Here is a 24,622-nt window from a genome sequence, read left to right on the forward strand (position 1 = left end):
CTCGTGGGTGTTCCCTGGTTTGTCTGGATGTACTCGTGGGTGTTCCCTGGTTTGTCTGGATGTACTCGTGGGTGTTCCCTGGTTTGTCAGGATGTACCCATGGGTGTTCCCTTCTTTGTCAGGATGTATTCGTGGGTGTTCCCTGGTTTGTCAGGGTGTACTCGTGGGTGTTCCCTTCTTTGTCAGGATGTATTCGTGGGTGTTCCCTGGTTTGTCAGGATGTACCCATCGGTGTTGCCTGGTTTGTCAGGATGTACCCATGGGTGTTCCCTGGTTTGTCAGGATGTACCCATGGGTGTTCCCTGGTTTGTCAGGATGTACCCATGGGTGTTCCCTTCTTTGTCAGGATGTATTCGTGGGTGTTCCCTGGTTTGTCAGGATGTACCCATCGGTGTTGCCTGGTTTGTCAGGATGTACCCATGGGTGTTCCCTGGTTTGTCAGGATGTACCCATGGGTGTTCCCTGGTTTGTCAGGATGTACCCATGGGTGTTCCCTTCTTTGTCAGGATGTATTCGTGGGTGTTCCCTGGTTTGTCCGGATGTATTCGTGGGTGTTCCCTGGTTTGTCAGGATGTACTCGTGGGTGTTCCCTGGTTTGTCAGGATGTACCCATCGGTGTTGCCTGGTTTGTCAGGATGTACCCATCGGTGTTCCCTGGTTTGTCAGGATGTACCCATGGGTGTTCCCTGGTTTGTCAGGATGTACTCGTTGATGTTCCCTGGTTTGTCAGGATGTACTCATGGGTGTTGCCTGGTTTGTCTGGACCATACTCGTGGGTGTTCCCTGGTTTGTCTGGACCGTACCCATGGGTGTTCCCTGGTTTGTCCGGATGTACTTGTGGATGTTCCCTGGTTTGTCAGGACTGTACTTGTTGGAGATCCTTGGTTTATCTGGATTGTACTCGTGGGTTTTGCCTGGTTTGTCAGGATGTACCCATGGGTGTTCCCTGGTTTAAACAAGGGCTTGCCTCACATTCAGCCACAGTACGCTCATACCAACTTCCTCATCCACTCCATGTGCAAGTCCAGTGACACACACCAAAAACTGTCTTTGTTATAGAATTACTTTATTGATACAGGTAGCAAAATAGGTGATAATTGTTGGCTAAACCGCTGATGATGTGAAAACTGGGTTTTGTACAAAATGATAGCATAACATTATTGACAGTCATCAGAGTATATATGTACATATTTCAGATCAGTTTCCATGGTTACAGTAGACTACGGAGTAGTGGTGATGCCTACAAGCTTTGTGTGAGTAGACACACTCGGATGCCTGTAAGATATATGACCAGCTACAAGGCACGACTATCACAGACTTGTCAAGCATAGAAAGACATCTAGAAATACAATATTAGATAATGAAGTGTATAAGGCATGGCAGTTGATAACAACTTTAAAACAAAAGAAATATTATGTACACTATTATGAATATATTTCATTGTGAATTCCGTATTATGTGAAACAGTATTATGTCATATTATGGTCCCTGCTTTGAGACAGTCTCCCAGTCACACGGCCTGTACATTCTGTGACGCCATCTCATCATGGTAGGTCCTCTATTGTGCGACCAACACTGCTGCCTTAGAGAGATTATATCACAGAAGACAGACGGAGCTGTATGAGTCCAACATGGACCTCACATACACACTATTTCCCATGGTGTCCGGACACACACTATTTCCCTTGGTTTCCGGATGCACACTATTTCCCGGATTTTCAGAAATACATTATTTTCAAAGGTATCAGACTAACAATATTTCCAATGTGTCCATTTGTCACTCAAGTCCACATAATCCATCTAAGAAGTCACACATGTCACAGATTCAAACAGTAGCCATGGCAACCATGTGACTCTGGGTTCCTGGCAGCAGGTTTTGTGTATAACTTGAAGGATCAAATGTTAGCAACACGTGAGGGACATATGATTCCGTGTCCTGTGAAGATGCTGACTGCAGCAACCTACATTGGCGGAGGCCCCTGTGTGTAGCGCAACATCGGCGACAGCGACTGCTGCAGGTTGTTGGCCAGGACGCAGCTGTACTCATCCTCACAGATTGGGACCAGACAGGCCATGCCCAGCAGCAGCAGTAACAACAGCTGGAGCGGCAACGCTGTCCGCAACACTCGCGCAAACAGCGGCGGACGCCGACGCCGGAGAGACACTATATCACGTGCGGTATTTAAACTGGAAGAAAGTAGAAAGAAGAGTGTTAAATGGTATCCATGGCAACATACATAATTGATGACTGAATGATGTGATGATGACTGAACAGGGATATGCTACGATGTGATAAATGATGAAGTAATTAGAAAAGAAAATTCACATTTACATGATTCAAGAGTATTTGAGGTGAGCTACTGAAGTATTATAACAGCAATGTGAAAGTTTAAAAAGGAGAAATCGTGAAGAATCCTAACTGACTGACCATTGTTTCAAAGAAGGCATCTAAAACTAATAGGCAAGCTTTTTTTTAAAGCATGAGTGCAGCATGTCAGTATGTGAGAGGTTAGAAGTGGAATGATTGATGATTAGACGGGAGCCATGGTGACATCAGTCATCTGCCCCAGTGTCAGCATGGTGATATTGTCTGCCTGTGATTGGCACCTCTACTGCTCCTGTATTAGACCAGCTCCAGAAGCACATAATATGTATATATGTATATATATATATATATATTCTTCTATGTTATATTGCTTATATATACAACAGCAAGCTTAATACACCCCAGGCAGCTGGTAAGTTTAGCTCTGGAGAGTGAAATCCGTTTTACACTGCTCTGAACAGTATTTCCACTAGTGCCACTCCTTCCACAGAGAGCTGATACTGGTGATGTTTTAATATTCTCATAAAAAATAAAGTTAATCCTTTTACGAAAATTATTGAAAAGCTTTTATGAATCTATTGGCAAGTGTGCTTTTGTTACATAGAACACTGGTGCTCATGCACTCACAGGCGTCACACACACGTACGTGATACACTCACAAATGTCACACACATGTGATACACTCACAGGTGACACACACACTCATGCACTCACAGGTGTCACACACACGATACACTCACAGGTATCACACGTGATACACACACAGGTGTCACACACACATACACAGGCATCACACACATGTGGCACTCGCACACACCTTATACCCATACATGACAATCACATGTGATGTGATATTTATACACATGACACTCAGGGGCAGTCACATGTGAAAATCACTCACATGATACACTACCTTGTACACATGTGATACACACAAGTGACACTTCTACACACCTGATCCACACGTGATACACTCGCACACACATGATACACACAAGTGACACTTGCACACACGTGATACACACATGTGATACACTCGCACACACGTGATACACACAAGTGACACTCGCACACACGTGATACACACAAGTTACACTTGCACACATGTGATACACACAAGTGACACTCGCACACATGTGATACACTCGCACACACGTGATACACACAAGTGACACTTCTACACACATGATACACTCGCACACACGTGATACACTCGCACACACGTGATACACACAAGTTACACTTGCACACACGTGATACACACAAGTGACACACGTGATACACTCGCACACACGTGATACACACAAGTGACACTTCTACACACATGATACACTCGCACACACGTGATACACACAAGTTACACTTGCACACACGTGATACACACAAGTGACACACGTGATACACTCGCACACACGTGATACACACAAGTGACACTTCTACACACATGATACACACGTGATACACTCGCACACACGTGATACACTCGCACATAACTCACACACAGTGGTAAAGTGTGTCCACGATATCACGCCTACACTAGTGAACATTTTGCATGGTGTCTAAACAAGAAAAGTGTCATGCAAAGCAATATGTTGACAAATGACATTGTAGGAACTGACAACTCATTTCTGAAAGTTGAACTAAAACGATAAAAGAACAACAAAAGAAGATGCGTGAATCTCAGTTGAAGTTCTCCGAAGTTGTTCAGGTGTCTGGGATCAAACACCAGGTGTCAACACCAGGAACGCAGAGGAAGGAGGAAGACTGAACAACAAATGACGGACGTGTCGAGGTTGAAGCAAACATAAAATCAGAGTGAAACCACTGTTGAGAGGCCGTCTGCCACAGGCTGTGCACCACGGCACCATGGCAACAGACCGGAACAACTCTCAGAGAACTGGTCAAGGTCAAGGTCAAATAGGCAAGCAACGGTGAGTGTCTAGCTACAGATAGTCTGCATATGTAGGAGCTGTAGACCAATGGCTGCTAAGTTAGGTTCTGCTTGATGCTGTCATCAACTACACCTACACCAGATGCATGCTGACTATCGCACATCATTCGGGGGACGTGTGGACCGATGCAAGGGGCGGACATGGGTGTGTTAGGGGCATCGTCGTTTGGTATGGACATGTGCGCATTAGTGATGGAGTTAGACATGCATACCTTGCTGTGTGGTTTTAGGGTAGTGCCTGTGGAGGATAGTGCCCATGAGTGGTGGATAGTGTCTGTGTGAGGAGGATGGTGTCTTGTAGGATAGTGCCTGTGTGTGGAGGATAGTGCCTGTGTGTGGAGGATAGTGTCTGTGTGTGGAGGATAGTGTCTGTGTGTGGAGGATAGTGTCTGTGTGTGGAGGATAGTGCCTGTGTGTGAAGGAAAGTGTCTGTGTGTGGAGGATAGTGTCTGTGTGTGGAGGATAGTGTCTGTGTGGAGGATAGTGTCTGTGTGTGAAGGATAGTGTCTGTGTGTAGAGGATAGTGTCTGTGTGTGGAGGATAGTGTCTGTGTGTAGAGGATAGTGTCTGTGTGAGGAGGATAGTGTCTATGTTTGTAGGATAATGCCTGTGAGTGGTGGATAGTGTCTATGTGTGGAGGATAGTGCCTGTGAGTGGTGGATATTGCCTGTATGTGGAGGATAGTGTCTTTGTTTGTAGGATAGTGCCTGTGAGTGGTGGATAGTGTCTATGTGTGGAGGATAGTGCCTGTGAGTGGTGGATAGTGCCTGTGTGTGGAGGATAGTGTCTCTGTTTGTAGGATAGTGCCTGTGAATGGTGGATAGTGCCTGTGTGTGGAGGATAGTGCCTGTGAGTTGTGGATAGTGCCTGTGTGTAGTGGATAGTGTATATGTGTGGTGGATAGTGTCTATGTGTGGAGGATAGTGCCTGTGTATGGAGGATAGTATCTATTTTTTTTGGGATAGTGTCTTTTATGGAGGATAGTGCCTGTGTATGGAGGATAGTATCTATGTGTTTAGGATAGTGTCTATGTATGGAGGATAGTGCAAGTGTGTGGAGGATAGTGCAAGTGTGTGGAGGATAGTGTCTGTGTATGGAGGATAGTGCCTATGTTTGTAGGATAGTGTCTGTGTATGGAGGATAGTGCCTGTGTGTTGAGAATAGAGTGTGTGTGGAGCATAGTGTCTGTGTGTGGAGGATAGTGCCTATGTTTTTAGGATAGTGTCTGTGTATGGAGGATAGTGTCTGTGTGTGGAGGATAGTGCCTATGTTTTTAGGATAGTGTCTGTGTATGGAGGATAGTGTCTGTGTGTGGAGGATAGTATCTGTGTATGGAGGATAGTGCCTATGTTTTTAGGATAGTGTCTGTGTATGGAGGATAGTGTCTGTGTGTTGAGGATAGTGTCTGTGTATGGAGGATAGTGCAAGTGTGTGGAGGATAGTGTCTGTGGTTGATGGTGCCTGTGTGATAAGGATAGTGTCTGTGTATGGAGGTTAGTGTCTATGTTTTAGGATAGTGCCTGTGTGTAGGGGATAGTGCCTGTGTGAGGAGGATAGTGTCTGTGTGTGGAGGATAGTGCAAGTGTGTGGAGGATAGTGTCTGTGGTAGATGGTGCCTGTGTGATAAGGATAGTGTCTGTGTATGGAGGTTAGTGTCTATGTTTTAGGATAGTGCCTGTGTGTAGGGGATAGTGCCTGTGTGAGGAGGATAGTGTCTGTGTGTGGAGGATAGTGCCTGTGTGTATGATTGCTGGTACCTGCAGAAAAGTGCCTTTTTGGTGTAATATGGGGAGGGTTTCATTTCACACCAGTTCAATATGAGCCCAGTAGCCCAGTCGTTGTCGATGTTCTATACTAATGTTGTTACCAACACCCATGCAATGCTGTACTTCCCAGTGTGAGAGACTGTGCTATGTCATGCATTGCCCCTGCACACTGATCTATCTAAACCCAGTCCGCTTTGGCGGCCATGTTGGAGTGTCAGAGGCAGCACAAAGGTAGTAACGATGCACCAAAGCAAACATTGAACATGCTGAGAATCGTGACCCAGAAGTCTGGGTCCCCTCCCCTCCCCCTCCAAGGCTGGGGGAAGGTGTGGGTGGGGAATGGTATTTACTTGTCAGTTTCATCCGCTGGCTGGAGCAGGGGTCGAGTGTCTCCAAACAGAAGCTGTAGAAAGCAACACAATCATATTTATAGGGGAGATAACTGATATTTATAGGGGAGACAACTGAAGTAGGATGGTTATGGACTAGCGTTACAAGGTTTACAACTACAAGTTACCCACAGAAAGTTGGCGGTATTGTATGTTCAGTACAAGGACATGTCTACAGTATGGAGGAGCTCCCTGCGCACAACAAATACTTAGTGCTTCTGGCCAGAGTGCTGCTCGCTGTCTAGGCTGCTCAGCATACAACATTTAACTTGACATCAAATAAACTTGAATGCCCTTGATTTTGATTCTTGCAAATTTTCCATGACTCCGATTTCCTGCATACCTGTTGTGAGAGGGCAAAGGGTGATCGATTCCTCACTCTCAAGGAGGACCCTGGTCTCAGTAAGGATGACCTTGGACTACTTGACCTTGAACCTCGCGACGCCACTGATGATACGTCCGATACATCTAAATTTGCTGGCTGGAATACCCAAAATAAAACACAAGATTACCTAAAATAAATCCTCAACAATATCAAAACATATTTCTGTCTCATGTTTCTTCAAATTGAACCTTTAGTTATCAAGTGTTCCTCAGCCAGCGACTTACCGATGCCCGGGCAGAGATGTGAAGCTTGTCCTCCAGACTAGAGATGTAGGACGATGTCAGACGAAGTAATGCCCTCACACGGTTGGCGATGATGTGCATTTTGTCTTTGGCATTAACCATCTCCTGTGAGTCGGTGTTCATGTACAGCTGGTCTGTGGTGTCCTTGATGGCAAGGATCTTCGGCTGGTTCCGCTCCAGCTCGCCATGCAGCTCCTGAAACAGCCAGACGCATTATACAGGGTACCATCATACAGGTACCATCATACAGGGTACAGTCATACAGGTAGCATCATACAGCTACAGTCAAACAGGTACCATCATACAGGGTACCATCATACAGGTACAGTCATACAGGGTACCATCATACAGGGTACCATCATACAGGTACAGTCAAACAGGTAGCATCATAAAGGTAGAGTCAAACAGGTACAGTCATACAGGGTACAGTCATACAGGGTACCATCATACAGGGTACCATCATACAGGTACAGTCATACAGGGTACCATCATACAGGGTACCATCATACAGGTACAGTCAAACAGGTAGCATCATAAAGGTAGAGTCAAACAGGTACAGTCATACAGGTAGCATAAAAAAAGTAGAGTCAAACAGGAAACATCATACAGGTACCATCATACAGGGTACAGTCATACAGGTAGCATCATACAGCTACAGTCAAACAGGTACCATCATACAGGGTACCATCATACAGGGTACCATCATACAGGTAGCATCATACAGGTACCATCATGCAGGGGACCATCATACAGGGTACAATCATACAGGGTAGCATCATACAGGTAGCATCATACAGCTACAGTCAAACAGGTACCATCATACAGGTACAGTCATACAGGTACAGTCAAACAGGTAGCATCATACAGGTACAGTCATACAGGGTACCATCATACAGGTACAGTCAAACAGGTACCATCATACAGGGTAGCATCATACAGGTACAGTCAAACAGGTACCATCATACAGGTACAGTCAAACAGGTAGCATCATACAGGGTACCATCATACAGGTACAGTCAAACAGGTAGCATCATACAGGGTACCATCATACAGGTACAGTCATACAGGTAGCATCATACATCTACAGTCAAACAGGTACCATCATACAGGTACAGTCAAACAGGTACCACCATACAGGGTACCAGCATACAGGATACCATCATACAGGTACAGTGAAACAGGTAGCATCATACAGGTACAGTCAAACAGGTAGCATCATACAGGGTAGCATCATACAGGGTACCATCATACAGGTACAGTCAAACAGGTAGCATCATACAGCTACAGTCAAACAGGTACCACCATACAGGGTAGCATCATACAGGTACCATCATACAGGGTACCATCATACAGGGTACCATCATACAGGTACAGTCAAACAGGTAGCATCATAAAGGTAGAGTCAAACAGGTACAGTCATACAGGTAGCATAAAAAAAGTAGAGTCAAACAGGAAACATCATACAGTTAGCATCATAAAGGTACAGTCAAACAGGAAACATCATACAGGTAGCATCATACAGGTACAGTCAAACAGGAAACACCATACAGGTACAGTCAAACAGGAAACATCATACAGGTAGCATCATATAGGTACAGTCAAACAGGAAACATCATACAGGTAGCATCATACAAGTCAGTCAAACAGGTACCATCGTTCAGGGTACCGCGAAGTGGGGATACCATCATATAGTCATATACTGATTCACCATCAATCAGTTGTAATGTTTGTTTCTTTCTTTCTTTCTTCGTTGTTAAAAGCTGCACTCAGCAATATTCCAGCTACATGACAGTGGTCTGTAAATAATCAAGTCTGGATCAGACAATCCAGTGATTGACATCATGAGTACAATGACATGCATCATCCATATCAGCGAGCCTGACCACCCGATCTCGTTTGTCGCCTCTTTAATACGACAAGCAAAGTCGCCTATTACGTCAAGAAAGGGTTGCTCAAGATCTTTTCTACCCCAGATCTTCACGGGTCTGGGTTGTAATGACTCACCATCAGTCGGTTGTACTGCAGCCACAGCTGGGTCTCGTCAGCATTCAGGTTGATGGGCTCACACTTTTGCATCCTGTTCTCGATGCTCTCCAGCCACATGTAGCGGTCGTGGATCTCGTGATGGAACTCCTGGCTTTGCAGCAACGCCACCTGCAGGCCACGGTGGACACTATCAGCACGGGAATTGACTGCCTCCCATCGTTCATTCATCTGTCGGAGTTTCTCCTGCATGTCACGGCCATCTGCTGTGGAGAGGTTGATGAAGTTCTTGCTGATGAGGTTGATTGACAACACCCTAGCTTTCTTGGACTCCAGTTGCACGAGGAAGTCCTGAAACACACGGCACGTTCATGTTCATCTACAGATCTGGCGTCAACATCACTCAGTTCACTAAGACTCCTGCACGTCAACTCACCTTGTACTGCCTGATGACACTTTCCAGTTCTGCCATGTCTCCCGGCAATGGTTGCTGGGCCGACTGCAGAGCCTCTGCTTCATCTAGCCAGGCCAGCATGTTGTCCAGGTCGACCCGGAACTGGGTCTGGTCCTGGCGCTCAGTCACCACCTTGTACTCGCGCTCTGTGATACGCAGCTGGAGGATCTCCCAACGCTGCACAACACCTGAAGACAGACATGACAGTCAGTGGAAGTACGTGACAGTCGGAGAACGTAGGTGACAGTCAGTGGTCGTACGTGACAGACAGTGGAAGTACGTGACAGACAGTGGATGTACGTGACAGACAGTGGAAGTACGTGACAGTCGGAGAACGTAGGTGACAGTCAGTGGTCGTACGTGACAGACAGTGGAAGTACGTGACAGACAGTGGATGTACGTGACAGTCGGAGAACGTACGTGACAGTGGGAGAACGTAGGTGACAGTCAGTGGTCGTACGTGACAGTCAGTGGATGTACGTGACAGACAGTGGATGTACGTGACAGACAGTGGATGTACGTGACAGACAGTGGATGTACGTGACAGTCGGAGAACGTAGGTAACAGTCAGTGGTCGTACGTGACAGACAGTGGATGTCCGTGACAGACAGTGGATGTACGTGACAGACAGTGGATGTACGTGACAGTCGGAGAACGTAGGTGACAGTCAGTGGTCGTACGTGACAGACAGTGGATGTACGTGACAGACAGTGGATGTACGAGACAGACAGTGGATGTACGTGACAGTCTGAGAACGTAGGTGACAGTCAGTGGTCGTATGTGACAGACAGTGGATGTACATGACAGACAGTGGATGTACGTGACAGACAGTGGAAGTATGTGACAGTCGGAGAACGTAGGTGACAGTCAGTGGTCGTACGTGACAGACAGTGGATGTACGTGACAGACAGTGGATGTACGTGACAGTCGGAGAACGTACGTGACAGTCAGTGGATGTACGTGACAGACAGTGGTCGTACGTGACAGACAGTGGATGTACGTGACAGTCGGAGAACGTACGTGACAGTCAGTGGATGTACGTGACAGACAGTGGATGTACGTGACAGTCGGAGAACGTACGTGACAGTCGGTGGATGTACGTGACAGACAGTGGATGTACGTGACAGTCGGAGAACGTATGTGACAGTCAGTGGATGTACGTGACAGACAGTGGTCGTACGTGACAGACAGTGGTCGTACGTGACAGACAGTGGATGTACGTGACAGACAGTGGTCGTACGTGACAGACAGTGGATGTACGTGACAGTCGGAGAACGTAGGTGACAGTCAGTGGTCGTACGTGACAGACAGTGGATGTACGTGACATACAGTGGAAGTACGTGACAGACAGTGGATGTACGTGACAGTCGGAGAACGTACGTGACAGTCAGTGGATGTACGTGACAGTCAGTGGTCGTACGTGACAGTCAGTGGTCGTACGTGACAGTCAGTGGATGTACGTGACAGTCAGTGGATGTACGTGACAGTCAGTGGATGTACCTGACAGTCAGTGGTCGTACGTGACAGACAGTGGATGTACGTGACAGTCAGTGGATGTACGTGACAGTCAGTGGTCGTACGTGACAGTCAGTGGTCGAACGTGACAGTCGGAGAACGTACGTGACAGTCAGTGGATGTACGTGACAGTCAGTGGATGTACGTGACAGTCAGTGGATGTACGTGACAGTCAGGGATGTACGTGACAGACAGTGGATGTACGTGACAGTCAGTGGATGTACGTGACAGTCAGTGGATGTACGTGACAGTCAGTGGAAGTACGTGACAGACAGTGGATGTACGTGACAGTCAGTGGCTGTGGACATATCCCACACTTACATGACATTCAGTGGACATATGTACATGTGAAACTGGAAGAGGGACACTTACTTCTGACTTGAGTGTCAAGATAGTTCATCCGTGTCTTGCCTGTCTCGGACTTTAGGCGCTGCTCCAGGCGTTGAACTGTCTCAATCGCCCGCTCACAGTCGGACCGATAGCCATGCTGCAAAAGGGACATAGAGGTGAACATTGGGAAGAGTGCTGTTTGTGTGAGCTGGGCCCTGTTCGACAAAGCAAGATTTTTGTACTTTGACATAGGCTTACGGCAGTCGCAACGCTTTGATCGCTTTGTGGAACGAGGCCCTGGCCACTGCCTTCAAAAGATTAAGTGAAACACTAAGTAAATGAGTGATACAATGAAGGCAAGACAGGTACCCTGGACAAAAGAGAGGTACCCTGGACAAAAGAGAGGTATCCTGGACAAGATAGAGGTACCCTTGACAAGAGAGGTACCGTGGACAAAAAAGAGAGGTACACTGGACAAGAGAGAGGTACCCTGTACCCTGGACAAAAGAGAGGTAACCTGAACAAAAGAGAGGTACCCTGGACAAGAGAGAGGTACCCTGGACAAAAGAGAGGTACCCTGGACAAGAGAGAGGTACTCTGGACAAGAGAGAGGTACCCTGGACAAGAGAGAGGTACCCTGGACAAAAGAGAGGTACCCTGGACAAAAGAGAGGTACACTGGACAAGAGAGAGGTACCCTGTACCCTGGACAAAAGAGAGGTATCCTGGACAAGAGAGAGGTATCCTGGACAAAACGGAGGTACACTGGACAAAAGAGAGGTACCCTGGACAAGAGAGAGTACCCGGGACAAGAGAGAGGTACCCTGGACAAGAGAGAGGTACCCTGGACAAAAGAGAGGTACCCTGGACAAAAGAGAGGTACCCTGGACAAGAAAGAAGTACACTGAACATTCTTGAGATACAACTGACTACAGGGACAAGCATGGCAGAAGTATGAAGGACATACCAGACTACTGCTGTCTGCTCCGGAGGAAATCTGCCGCTCGGCCACAAGGAGTTTCCCTGCTGCATCCTCAATGGCATCCCCGAGCTTGTTGAGGAGGGCGTCATACTTCGCCGTCTTCCCCTTCCGACCCAACTCTGACTTCATCTTCTGTCTCTGCTCAACTCGCCTGCTGGCATCTGTAACACAAAACATATGTAAGCATATTTCTCTTCTTGCATCCTGTCAATCCAGAAAAACCCCCACCATTTTCTGCCCCTATTTCAGTGTACAGCGTGAAAGTCACTGAGTGACACAGTAAGTAATATGAGCACATTATGCATCACCTGTGTCCACAGTGGGTGCGGGTGATCGCAGCACTGTGCGACGTTTCTGTGGGGGGCTGTCGGGCGGGGAACTTGCCAGGTAGGACTCCAGCTCGGGGACGTCCCAGTCTAGGGTGGCAGACGTATCTCGCATCTCTCTCCGCCGCACATCAGTGGATGTGAAGCTCACCTCCTGCAGATGAAGATAGCAAGAAGTAAGGAGAGGTGAGGAGGTGTCAATGTCATACAGGCTTTTAATCTAAATATTATCTTTCAGTAACTTGAAATGAAACAAACAAATTGGAAGCGATGAATTCAGTAAGGTCTCTCACATACAATGGCATGAGGTGTTCCCGAAGAGTTTGGACCTACTCCTACCACTATCCCTGAACAATTCTATTACAAGCCAAGAGCAGAAGGCAGAACTTCTTTGAAAGAAGACCTTGGTAGCAGCAGCTGCAGTGTGGGTACCTACCTCTTCCTCACGACTCCTCTGTTCAAACAGCCGGGTCTCCTCCATCTGAAAACAGCCAGAAGACTCCCAACTATCCGGCACAATACAGTTTCTTCTGATTGTCAATCATGTTCCTGTCCTTACCAACACTGAATCACACAGCTACTGCCTGTCAGCAGCCTAGATTATTGTTATCATTAGGTATTATCAATATTATTCCATCCTACCTCTACATTAATGAATAGTGCATGAACTGTGGTGAATACTTTAATGGTTGTAACTGCTGTAGGCACCCTTCTACCCACCTGTGTTGTACCCAGTGCCCCACCCTTCTACCCACCTAGTTTGTACCCAGTGCCCCACCCTTCTACCCACCTGTGTTCTACCCAGTGCCACACCCTTCTACCCACCTGTGTTGTACCCAGTGCCCCACCCTTCTACCCACCTGTGTTGTACCCAGTGCCCCACCCTTCGAACCCACCTGTGTTGTACCCAGTGTCCCGGCCTCTACCCACCTGTGTTGTACCCAGTGCCCCACCCTTCTACCCACCTGTGTTGTACCTAGTGTCCCGGCCTCTACCCACCTGTGTTGTACCCAGTGCCCCACACTTCTAACCACCTGTGTTGTACCCAGTGTCCCGGCCTCTACCCACCTGTGTTGTACCCAGTGTCCCGGCCTCTACCCACCTGTGTTGTACCCAGTGCCCCACCCTTCTACCCACCTGTGTTGTACCCAGTGCCCCACCCTTCTACCCACCTGTGTTGTACCCAGTGCCCCACCCTTCGAACCCACCTGTGTTGTACCCAGTGTCCCGGCCTCTACCCACCTGTGTTGTACCCAGTGCCCCACCCTTCAACCCACCTGTGTTGTACCTAGTGTCCCGGCCTCTACCCACCTGTGTTGTACCCAGTGTCCCGGCATCTACCCACCTGTGTTGTACCTAGTGTCCCGGCCTCTACCTACCTGTGTTGTACCCAGTGCCCCACACTTCTACCCACCTGTGTTGTACCCAGTGCCCCACCCTTCTACCCACCTGTGTTGTACCTAGTGTCCCGGCCTCTACCCACCTGTGTTGTACCCAGTGCCCCACCCTTCTACCCACCTGTGTTGTACCCAGTGTCCCGGCCTCTACCCACCTGTGTTGTACCTAGTGTCCCGGCCTCTACCTACCTGTGTTGTACCCAGTGCCCCACCCTTCTACCCACCTGTGTTGTACCCAGTGTCCCGGCCTCTACCCACCTGTGTTGTACCCAGTGCCCCACCTTTCTACCCACCTGTGTTGTACCTAGTGTCCCGGCCTCTACCCACCTGTGTTGTACCCAGTGCCCCACCTTTCTACCCACCTGTGTTGTACCCAGTGCCCCACCCTTCAACCCACCTGTGTTGTACCCAGTGCCCCACCTTTCTACCCACCTGTGTTGTACCTAGTGTCCCGGCCTCTACCCACCTGTGTTGTACCCAGTGCCCCACCCTTCTACCCACCTGTGTTGTACCCAGTGTCCCGGCCTCTACCCACCTGTGTTGTACCTAGTGTCCCGGCCTCTACCCACCTGTGTTGTACCCAGTGCCCCACCCTTCTACCCACCTGTGTTGTACCCAGTGTCCCGGCCTCTACCCACCTGTGTTGTACCTAGTGTCCCGGCCTCTACCCACCTGTGTTGTACCCAGTGTCCCGGCCTCTACCCACCTGTGTTGTACCTAGTGTCCCGGCCTCTACCCACCTGTGTTGTACCTAGTGTCCCACCCTTCTAACCACCTGTGTTGTACCCAGTGCCCCACCCTTCTACCCACCTGTGTTGTACCCAGTGCCCCACCCTTCAACCCACCTGTGTTGTACCTAGTGTCCCACCCTTCTAACCACCTGTGTTGTACCCAGTGCCCCACCCTTCGAACCCACCTGTGTTGTACCTAGTGTCCCGGCCTCTACCCACCTGTGTTGTACCTAGTGCCCCACCCTTCTACCCACCTGTGTTGTACCTAGTGTCCCGGCCTCTACCCACCTGTGTTGTACCTAGTGTCCCACCCTTCTACCCACCTGTGTTGTACCTAGTGTCCCACCCTTCTACCCACCTGTGTTGTACCTAGTGCCCCACCCTTCAACCCACCTGTGTTGTACCTAGTGTCCCACCCTTCTAACCACCTGTGTTGTACCCAATGCCACAACCTTCTACCCACCTGTGTTGTACCTAGTGTCCCGGCCTCTACCCACCTGTGTTGTACCTAGTGTCCCGGCCTCTACCCACCTGTGTTGTACCTAGTGTCCCGGCCTCTACCCACCTGTGTTGTACCCAGTGTCCCGGCCTCTACCCACCTGTGTTGTACCTAGTGTCCCGGCCTCTACCCACCTGTGTTGTACCTAGTGTCCCGGCATCTACCCACCTGTGTTGTACCCAGTGCCCCACCCTTCTACCCACCTGTGTTGTACCTAGTGTCCCGGCCTCTACCCACCTGTGTTGTACCCAGTGTCCCCGCCTCTACCCACCTGTGTTGTACCCAATGCCACAACCTTCTACCCACCTGTGTTGTACCTAGTGTCCCGGCCTCTACCCACCTGTGTTGTACCTAGTGTCCCGGCCTCTACCCACCTGTGTTGTACCTAGTGTCCCGGCCTCTACCCACCTGTGTTGTACCCAGTGTCCCGGCCTCTACCCACCTGTGTTGTACCTAGTGTCCCGGCCTCTACCCACCTGTGTTGTACCTAGTGTCCCGGCATCTACCCACCTGTGTTGTACCCAGTGCCCCACCCTTCTACCCACCTGTGTTGTACCTAGTGTCCCGGCCTCTACCCACCTGTGTTGTACCCAGTGTCCCCGCCTCTACCCACCTGTGTTGTACCCAGTGTCCCCGCCTCTACCCACCTGTGTTGTACCCAGTGTCCCCGCCTCTACCCACCTGTGTTGTACCTAGTGTCCCGGCCTCTACCTACCTGTGTTGTACCTAGTGTCCCGGCCTCTACCCACCTGTGTTGTACCCAGTGCCCCACCCTTCTACCCACCTGTGTTGTACCTAGTGTCCCGGCCTCTACCCACCTGTGTTGTACCCAGTGTCCCGGCCTCTACCCACCTGTGTTGTACCCAGTGTCCCGGCCTCTACCCACCTGTGTTGTACCTAGTGTCCCGGCCTCTACCTACCTGTGTTGTACCTAGTGTCCCGGCCTCTACCCACCTGTGTTGTACCTAGTGTCCCGGCCTCTACCCACCTGTGTTGTACCTAGTGTCCCGGCCTCTACCTACCTGTGTTGTACCTAGTGTCCCGGCCTCTACCCACCTGTGTTGTACCTAGTGTCCCGGCCTCTACCCACCTGTGTTGTACCTAGTGTCCCGGCCTCTACCCACCTGTGTTGTACCTAGTGTCCCGGCCTCTACCCACCTGTGTTGTACCTAGTGTCCCGGCATCTACCCACCTGTGTTGTACCTAGTGTCCCGGCATCTACCCACCTGTGTTGTACCCAGTGTCCCGGCCTCTACCCACCTGTGTTGTACCTAGTGTCCCGGCATCTACCCACCTGTGTTGTACCTAGTGTCCCGGCATCTACCCACCTGTGTTGTACCTAGTGTCCCGGCATCTACCCACCTGTGTTGTACCTAGTGTCCCGGCCTCTACCCACCTGTGTTGTACCTAGTGTCCCGGCATCTACCCACCTGTGTTGTACCTAGTGTCCCGGCCTCTACCCACCTGTGTTGTACCTAGTGTCCCGGCCTCTACCTACCTGTGTTGTACCTAGTGTCCCGGCCTCTACCTACCTGTGTTGTGGATGACACCTGCACATTGTACACGGTCGCCCGCTCCAGCACCTGTTTCCAGCGTCGCCGCACCTCCTCCAACTCCCCCTGCACCTGCACAACCTCGTCAGCATCGCCCTTCTGCATGAGGTACACCGCAGACTGGTCCAGGTACTCGAACCTGCTCCGCCTAGAGTTGATCTCCTCCACCAGTCTCTGAAGACAGAAAGCACAAAGTTGTGTACCATGATACATCAATATCTGTACCAGTGTCTATATCATGGCAAACCAAAACATTTCTACTATCTACCATTGTTAATTTCTACTATAGCCTGGAGTGGTGATGCCACACGTCCTGACAGGGCAGTTCCTATATAGCTGATACTGTTCCCTCACTCACCCTGTCTGTGACACAACCGTACCCACCAGCCACAAACAACAATTGTTGTATCTCTTTTGTTTGTTTGTTTGTTGTTTAACGCTACACGCAGTAATATTCAAGCTATGTGACAGTGGTCTGTAAATAATCAAGTCTGGAACAGATAATCCATTGATTGACAACATGAGCATCCATCTATGCAATTGGGATACAATGGCATGCATCAATTAAGTCAGCGAGCCTGACCATCCGATCATGTTAGTCGCCTCTTACGACAAACATAATCACCTTTTACGGCAAGCATGGGTTGCTGGAGACTTATTCTGCCCCAGATCTTCACAGATAGTTGTATCTCTTACATTGATCTGATCCCGCTGTGCGACCAAGTCAGCACTGGAGAGACGCTGGGTGGTGTTCAGCTGAGTCTCCATCTCTGTCAGCCAGGTCATCAGGGACGTCCGTGTGGTGGTGAAGTCGGTGCGGATGCTGGTGGAGTTGCGGAGGCATTTCATGATGGAGGTGACACGTTGCTGCAGATGGTCCCAGCGGTCATTAACCTCCTGCATGCTCCCCCGGAGACTCCCGTTGGTGTCTGTGCGTCCCTCCCGGGCCAGACGCCGGTACTGCTTGTTGATGTGCTCCAGCTCACCCAGGTGGTTGTGGACGTTGCGCTGGAGGGTCTGTGAGTGATTGGAAGAGGGTAACATAAATCTTGGAATTTATCATACCAATCATGTCTGTGAAGGTTACATACTGAAGACCACATCAGTTGGAGGGACGTGATCCCCTTTTGAACAAAAAAAACTAAATGTCTGCCTTGAATAAACACCAGGTATCAGGAGTTTCCAAAACAAACAAACACCGGGCGTTTATGGTAACTGTGTTGAAGGGAGGGATATTTTAGCTGTAATGAAGTGGACTGACCTCATATTTCCTTATCTCCTCCTTGGTTAGCTCCACCGACACATCTTCTACACTGTAGGTGCCAACCTCCGTCTCCACATCAACCAGCCATTCACTGAAGGTCTTACAGTCTTGCTTGAACACCACCCACAGCTGCCAACTCTCCTCAATCCTACAACACCCATACAGATAAGTGACCTCAATCCTACAACACCCAATACAGATCAGTGACCTCAATCCTACAACACCCCATACAGATCAGTGACCTCAATCCTAAAACACCCAATACAGATCAGTGACCTCAATCCTACAACACCCCATACAGATCAGTGACCTCAATCCTACAACACCCCATACAGATCAGTGACCTCAATCCTACAACACCCCATACAGATCAGTGACCTCAATCCTACAACACCCCATACAGATCAGTGACCTCAATCCTAAAACACCCAATACAGATCAGTGACCTCAATCCTACAACACCCCATACAGATCAGTGACCTCAATCCTAAAACACCCAATACAGATCAGTGACCTCAATCCTACAACACCCCGTACAGATCAGTGACCTCAATCCTACAACACCCATACAGATCAGTGACCTCAATCCTACAACACCCTATACAGATCAGTGACCTCAATCCTACAACACCCCATACAGATCAGTGACCTCAATCCTACAACACCCCATACAGATCAGTGACCTCAATCCTACAACACCCATACAGATCAGTGACCTCAATCCTACAACACCCCATACAGATCAGTGACCTCAATCCTACAACACCCCATACAGATCAGTGACCTCAAGCCTACAACACCCCATACAGATCAGTGACCTCAATCCGACAACACCCCATACAGATCAGTGACCTCTATCCTACAACACCCAATACAGATCAGTGACCTCAATCCTACAACACCCAATACAGATCAGTGACCTCAATCCGACAACACCCCATACAGATCAGTGACCTCAATCCTACAACACCCATACAGATCAGTGACCTCAATCCTACAACACCCCATACAGATCAGTGACCTCAATCCTACAACACCCCATACAGATCAGTGACCTCAATCCTACAACACCCCATACAGATCAGTGACCTCAATCCTACAACACCCCATACAGATCAGTGACCTCAATCCTACAACACCCCATACAGATCAGTGACCTCAAGCCTACAACACCCCATACAGATCAGTGACCTCAATCCTACAACACCCCATACAGATCAGTGACCTCAATCCTACAACACCCCATACAGATCAGTGACCTCAATCCTACAACACCCACACAGATCAGTGACCTCAATCCTACAAAACCCCATACAGATCAGTGACCTCAATCCTACAACACCCATACAGATCAGTGACCTCAATCCTACAACACCCCATACAGATCAGTGACCTCAATCCTATAATACCCACACAGATCAGTGACCTCAATCCTACAAAACCCCATACAGATCAGTGACCTCAATCCCAAAACACCCCATACAGATCAGTGACCTCAATCCTACAACACCCCGTACAGATCAGTGACCTCAATCCTACAACACCCCGTACAGATCAGTGACCTCAATCCTACAACACCCCGTACAGATCAGTGACCTCAATCCTACAACACCCCATACAGATCAGTGACCTCAATCCTACAACACCCTATACAGATGCGTGACCTCAATCCTACAACACCCCGTACAGATCAGTGACCTCAATCCTACAACACCCATACAGATCAGTGACTTACTCTATGTTTATATACCCAGCTACAAAAGCAACGTGAATAGCATACATGTTGGTTAATACATGAAGAATTACTCATATTCAAGTGATGTTGGATTGGTTTGATGCACAGATGAACATACTGGTATGTTGTGTGAACTGATGCTCATGAAGTGATCTATGACACGAGATGTCAAGTTTGGAATCCATTGCAGCATATCGTGATAAGAATAAAGACACTCTGGTAACACTTGACTGATTGTTATTTTTGTCATTAAAATGCTACACATTGAGTAAGTTGGTGAGTATGGTTTTACGTTGCTTTTAGCAATATTCCAGCAATATCACGGCGGGGGACACCAGAAATGGGCTTCACACATTGTACCCACGTCGGTAATCAAACCAGGGTCTTTGGCTGATGAGTGAACGCTTTAACCACCATGGTACACATTGGAAACACATCTTCTTAACGTACATACTTCTCTATATGTTTCTATGATTTGCGTTTCTTTTAGCAATCAGAATATATTGTATGCCCACTGGTCCAAATTTATGTATGTCTTTGTTGTATGCTACAAATTCTAAAATGTCCTCAACCCTGTTTCAAACAACACAATCTGCAGTGTTTGCCCTGATATTCTGCAAATGTGTGACATCTCTCTCACCTCGCTCGCCTCTCCGGGGACAGTTGACAGATGGACCGCCAGCGCTGGTCCAGGGTTTTGCGAGCATGCTGTAGAGCATTGTACTCAATGTCTGTTGGGCAGGCGTCGGAGTCATGGAGCAGCACTTCACACAAGTTGAGGACCGACGCCACACCGGCGCTGTGCTGCTCAATGTCCTTCTGAAGCTCCTGGAGGTACAAGCGGAACATCAGACATCACACACATCACACATCACATCACACATCACACACCACATCACACACATCACATCACACACATCACATCACACACATCACACATCACACACATCACATCACACATCACATCACACACATCACATCACACATCACACACATCACACACATCACACACATCACACACCATCACCCACACCCCATCCACCAAAAGGTCTATTGTTAATGACTCGGTGTATCATGGTGCAAGGAGACTGTATGAAGCAGCAGCATGCCTACCTGTTGTTGGTGAATCTTGGTCTGTATCTCTTGCCAGTCACAGTCACTGTAGACAACAGCGCCACCTACATCCTTTTCCATGTCTGACAACCATCGGCTCAGGTTGCGCATACTGATGTCTAGTTGTCTCACAGCCAGCACCGTCTCGTGCAGCTTCCTCTTCCTGTAACATGGGCAGAGCACATTAGCCATCACCATGGTAACACTTGAAGATGACAATTGAAGAGAGAGAGAGAGAGAGAGAGAGAGAGAGAGAGAGAGAGAGAGAGAGAGAGAGATCTTCTCCTTATGACTAATATAGAAATGTCTCACCTGAAACTGACAATTGACTGCAAGTGCTGCCATCTATCTTCAAGTTTCTCCATGCGGTGTTCAATGTCCGTGGCTCGGATGTCACTGCTGACCTTCATCAACCGATGACCTTGATCCATCAGCTGGTTCTTCTCTCGTTCCTTTGCCATTAGCTCGTCGTGAACCTCCTGGAGATGAGAAAAGATGACATTACATTCTTACCGACTGAGGAGAATATGACCAGTGGTAAAACTAGAAAACAGCTGACATAAACCTGCAGAGGGACATTGACAGTGGACAATACTGGACTTTGTCAACACAGAGAGACAGCTGACATTAGCCTTCCTAGGGAGACTGTGGACATTACTAGACTTTGTCAACACAGGAAGACAGCTGACATTAGCCTTCCTAGGGAGACTGTGGACATAACTAGACTTTGTCAACACAGGAAGACAGCTGACATTAGCCTTCCTAGGGAGACAGTGGACATTACTAGACTTTGTCAACACAGGAAGACAGCTGACATTAGGCTTCCTAGGGTGACTGTGGACAATACTAGACTTTGTCAACACAGGAAGACAGCTGACATTAGCCTTCCTAGGGAGACAGTGGACAATACTAGACTTTGTCAACACAGGAAGACAGCTGACATATGCCTTCCTAGGGAGACTGTAGACAATACTAGAATTGTCAACACAGGAAGACAGCTGACATATGCCTTCCTAGTGAGACAGTGGACATTACTAGACTTTGTCAACACAGGAAGACAGCTGACATTAGCCTTCCTAGGGAGACAGTGGACATTACTAGACTTTGTCAACACAGGAAGACAGCTGACATATGCCTTCCTAGGGAGACAGTGGACATTACTAGACTTTGTCAACACAGGAAGACAGCTGACATTAGCCTTCCTAGGGAGACTGTGGACAGGAATAGACTTTGTCAACACAGAAAGACAGCTGACATATGCCTTCCTAGTGAGACAGTGGACATTACTAGACTTTGTCAACACAGGAAGACAGCTGACATTAGCCTTCCTAGGGAGACTGTGGACAATACTAGACTTTGTCAACACAGGAAGACAGCTGAAATTAGCCTTCCTAGGGAGACTGTGGACAGGAATAGACTTTGTCAACACAGGAAGACAGTTGACATCAGCCTTCCTAGGGAGACTGTGGACAATACTAGACTTTGTCAACACAGGAAGACAGCTGACATTAGCCTTCCTAGGGAGACTGTGGACATTACTAGACTTTGTCAACACAGGAAGACAGCTGACATATGCCTTCCTAGGGAGACTGTGGACAATACTAGACTTTGTCAATACAGGAAGACAGCTGACATTAGCCTTCCTAGGGAGACTGTGGACAGGAATAGACTTTGTCAACACAGGAAGACAGTTGACATTAGCCTTCCTAGGGAGACTGTGGACAATACTAGACTTTGTCAACACAGGAAGACAGCTGACATTAGCCTTCCTAGGGAGACAGTGGACAGGAATAGACTTTGTCAATACAGGAAGACAGCTGACATAAGCCTTCCTAGGGAGACTGTAGACAATACTAGACTTTGTCAATACACGAAGACAGCTGACAATTCCATGTGAGGAGAGTGATTTCAGTCTCTTAGTCTGATCCATCTTGACAGCCAGTGTACACGATTGACAAAATTTGTGGCAATATTATTCATAATTAGTACATTCATCTAGACTAGTATGAAATTCTACTTGCACACATCTTCAATACTCTGACACTTCCACACAATGATCGACCCGCCTACCTGTGGGCAGGGACGTTTTCTGCATTACTTTGTTCTGTGAGAGCAACAGTGACCACCAGAGGGCGCCTCCCCTGCTGCCCCCTCCCTGTATACAGCACTACACTACCACAACACAGGTGGGCAGGAAGTGTCGGACAATTCCATCACCTTAATACTGTTTCACAAGATCAGAAATCTTACTCCTTGTCACTTCAGAAGTTGTAACCATCTGGCTACTCAGATGTTGCTGTATAGAGAGGCAGGGCTGACCCACTACCATTTAGATGAAGGCAGCCATATGGTGCCCACATGGGCTGGCTTCACCTCCAGCTGCCACACCCATGGGGGAGCACAGGCGGCTACACATAGACCCTTCTACTGTGGACACTGACATAACTCAACACTGTTTAAAGTGGATATTGGAATATCTAGATATAATGTAAATGGTACATTGAGATTACTGAACACTTTGTTAAGTGGACATAGTGACAGCTAAATATTTTCATATTGTGATAGCTGAACATTTGGTAAAGTTGCCACTGTGATACCTGGACACTTCATTTGGTAAAGTTGCCACTGTGACACCTGGACACTTCATAAAATGGACACTTTCATAACTTGACACTTTATAAAGTTGCCACTGTGATACCTGGTCACTTCATTAAATGGACACTGTGATACCTGGACATTTGGTAAAATGGACATTGTGATACCTAAACACTTCATAAAATTGACACTGTGGTATCTGAACATTTGGTAAAGTGGACATTGTGATACCTGGACACTTCATACAGTGGATACTGTGATACCTGGACACTTCATAAAGCGGACACCATGATACCTGGACACTTCATACAGTGGAAACTGTGATTCATGGACACTTCATGTCATGAAGTTGATAGAAGAACTGACACGGACTGACACTTAAAGTGTCTGAAACAGAGCCCCTACAGCCCTGGGACACAGCCCCCACAGCCCTGGGACACAGCCCCTACAGCCCCAGGACACAGCCCCTACAGCCATGTGATAGCCCCTACAGCCATGGGACACAGCCCCTACAACCCCCGGACACAGCCCCTATAGCCATGCGACAGCCCCTGCAGCCATTGAACACAGCCCCTACAGCCCCGGGACACAGCTCCTACAGCCATTGAACACAGCCCCTACAACCCCAGGACACAGCCCCTACAGCCCCGGGAAACAGCTCCTACAGCCATGGGACACAGCCCCTACAACCCCCGGACACAGCCCCTACAGCCCCGGGACACAGCTCCTGCAGCCATTGAACACAGCCCCTACAACCCCAGGACACAGCCCCAGCACACAGCCCCTACTGCCATGGGAAACGGCCCCTACAGCCATGGGACACAGCCCCTACAACCCCCGGACACAGCCCCTATAGCCATGGGACAGCTCCTGCAGCCATTGAACACAGCCCCTACAGCCATGGGACACAGCCCCTACAACCCCAGGAAACAGCCCCTACAGCCATGGGACAGCTCCTGCAGCCATTGAACACAGCCCCTACAGCCATGGGACACAGCCCCTACAGCCCCAGGAAACAGCCCCTACAGCCATGGGACACAACCCCTACAGCCCCAGGACACGGCCCCTACAGCCATGGGACACAGCC

The 24,622-nt window shown here is 48.7% G+C and overlaps 1 protein-coding gene across 3 annotated transcripts in view; it reads right to left on the reverse strand.

Moving 5' to 3' along the window:
- Positions 1-1,049: 1,049 nt before the first annotated feature.
- Positions 1,050-24,622, reverse strand: part of LOC124127167 (muscle-specific protein 300 kDa-like) — a 270,673-nt gene continuing 247,100 nt past the window's right edge. For all 3 annotated transcript variants that reach the window (XM_048384845.1, XM_048384846.1, XM_048384847.1), the window contains 16 exons: positions 21,253-21,419; positions 20,941-21,103; positions 20,468-20,655; positions 18,090-18,240; positions 17,525-17,845; positions 16,808-17,002; positions 13,085-13,129; positions 12,631-12,802; positions 12,308-12,483; positions 11,384-11,498; positions 9,479-9,684; positions 9,064-9,393; positions 7,042-7,254; positions 6,776-6,913; positions 6,394-6,446; positions 1,050-2,187 (listed from right to left, as the gene is read on the reverse strand). In XM_048384845.1, the coding sequence (XP_048240802.1) occupies positions 1,962-2,187; positions 6,394-6,446; positions 6,776-6,913; positions 7,042-7,254; positions 9,064-9,393; positions 9,479-9,684; positions 11,384-11,498; positions 12,308-12,483; positions 12,631-12,802; positions 13,085-13,129; positions 16,808-17,002; positions 17,525-17,845; positions 18,090-18,240; positions 20,468-20,655; positions 20,941-21,103; positions 21,253-21,419 (2,859 nt within the window). In that variant the 3' untranslated portion in view covers positions 1,050-1,961. The remainder of the gene's footprint in view (positions 2,188-6,393; positions 6,447-6,775; positions 6,914-7,041; positions 7,255-9,063; positions 9,394-9,478; positions 9,685-11,383; positions 11,499-12,307; positions 12,484-12,630; positions 12,803-13,084; positions 13,130-16,807; positions 17,003-17,524; positions 17,846-18,089; positions 18,241-20,467; positions 20,656-20,940; positions 21,104-21,252; positions 21,420-24,622) is intronic.

The sequence above is a fragment of the Haliotis rufescens genome, unplaced genomic scaffold (genome assembly GCF_023055435.1).
Source record: "Haliotis rufescens isolate VD_foot unplaced genomic scaffold, xgHalRufe1.0.p SCAF_51, whole genome shotgun sequence".
NCBI classification, from domain to species: Eukaryota; Metazoa; Mollusca; class Gastropoda; order Lepetellida; family Haliotidae; genus Haliotis; species Haliotis rufescens.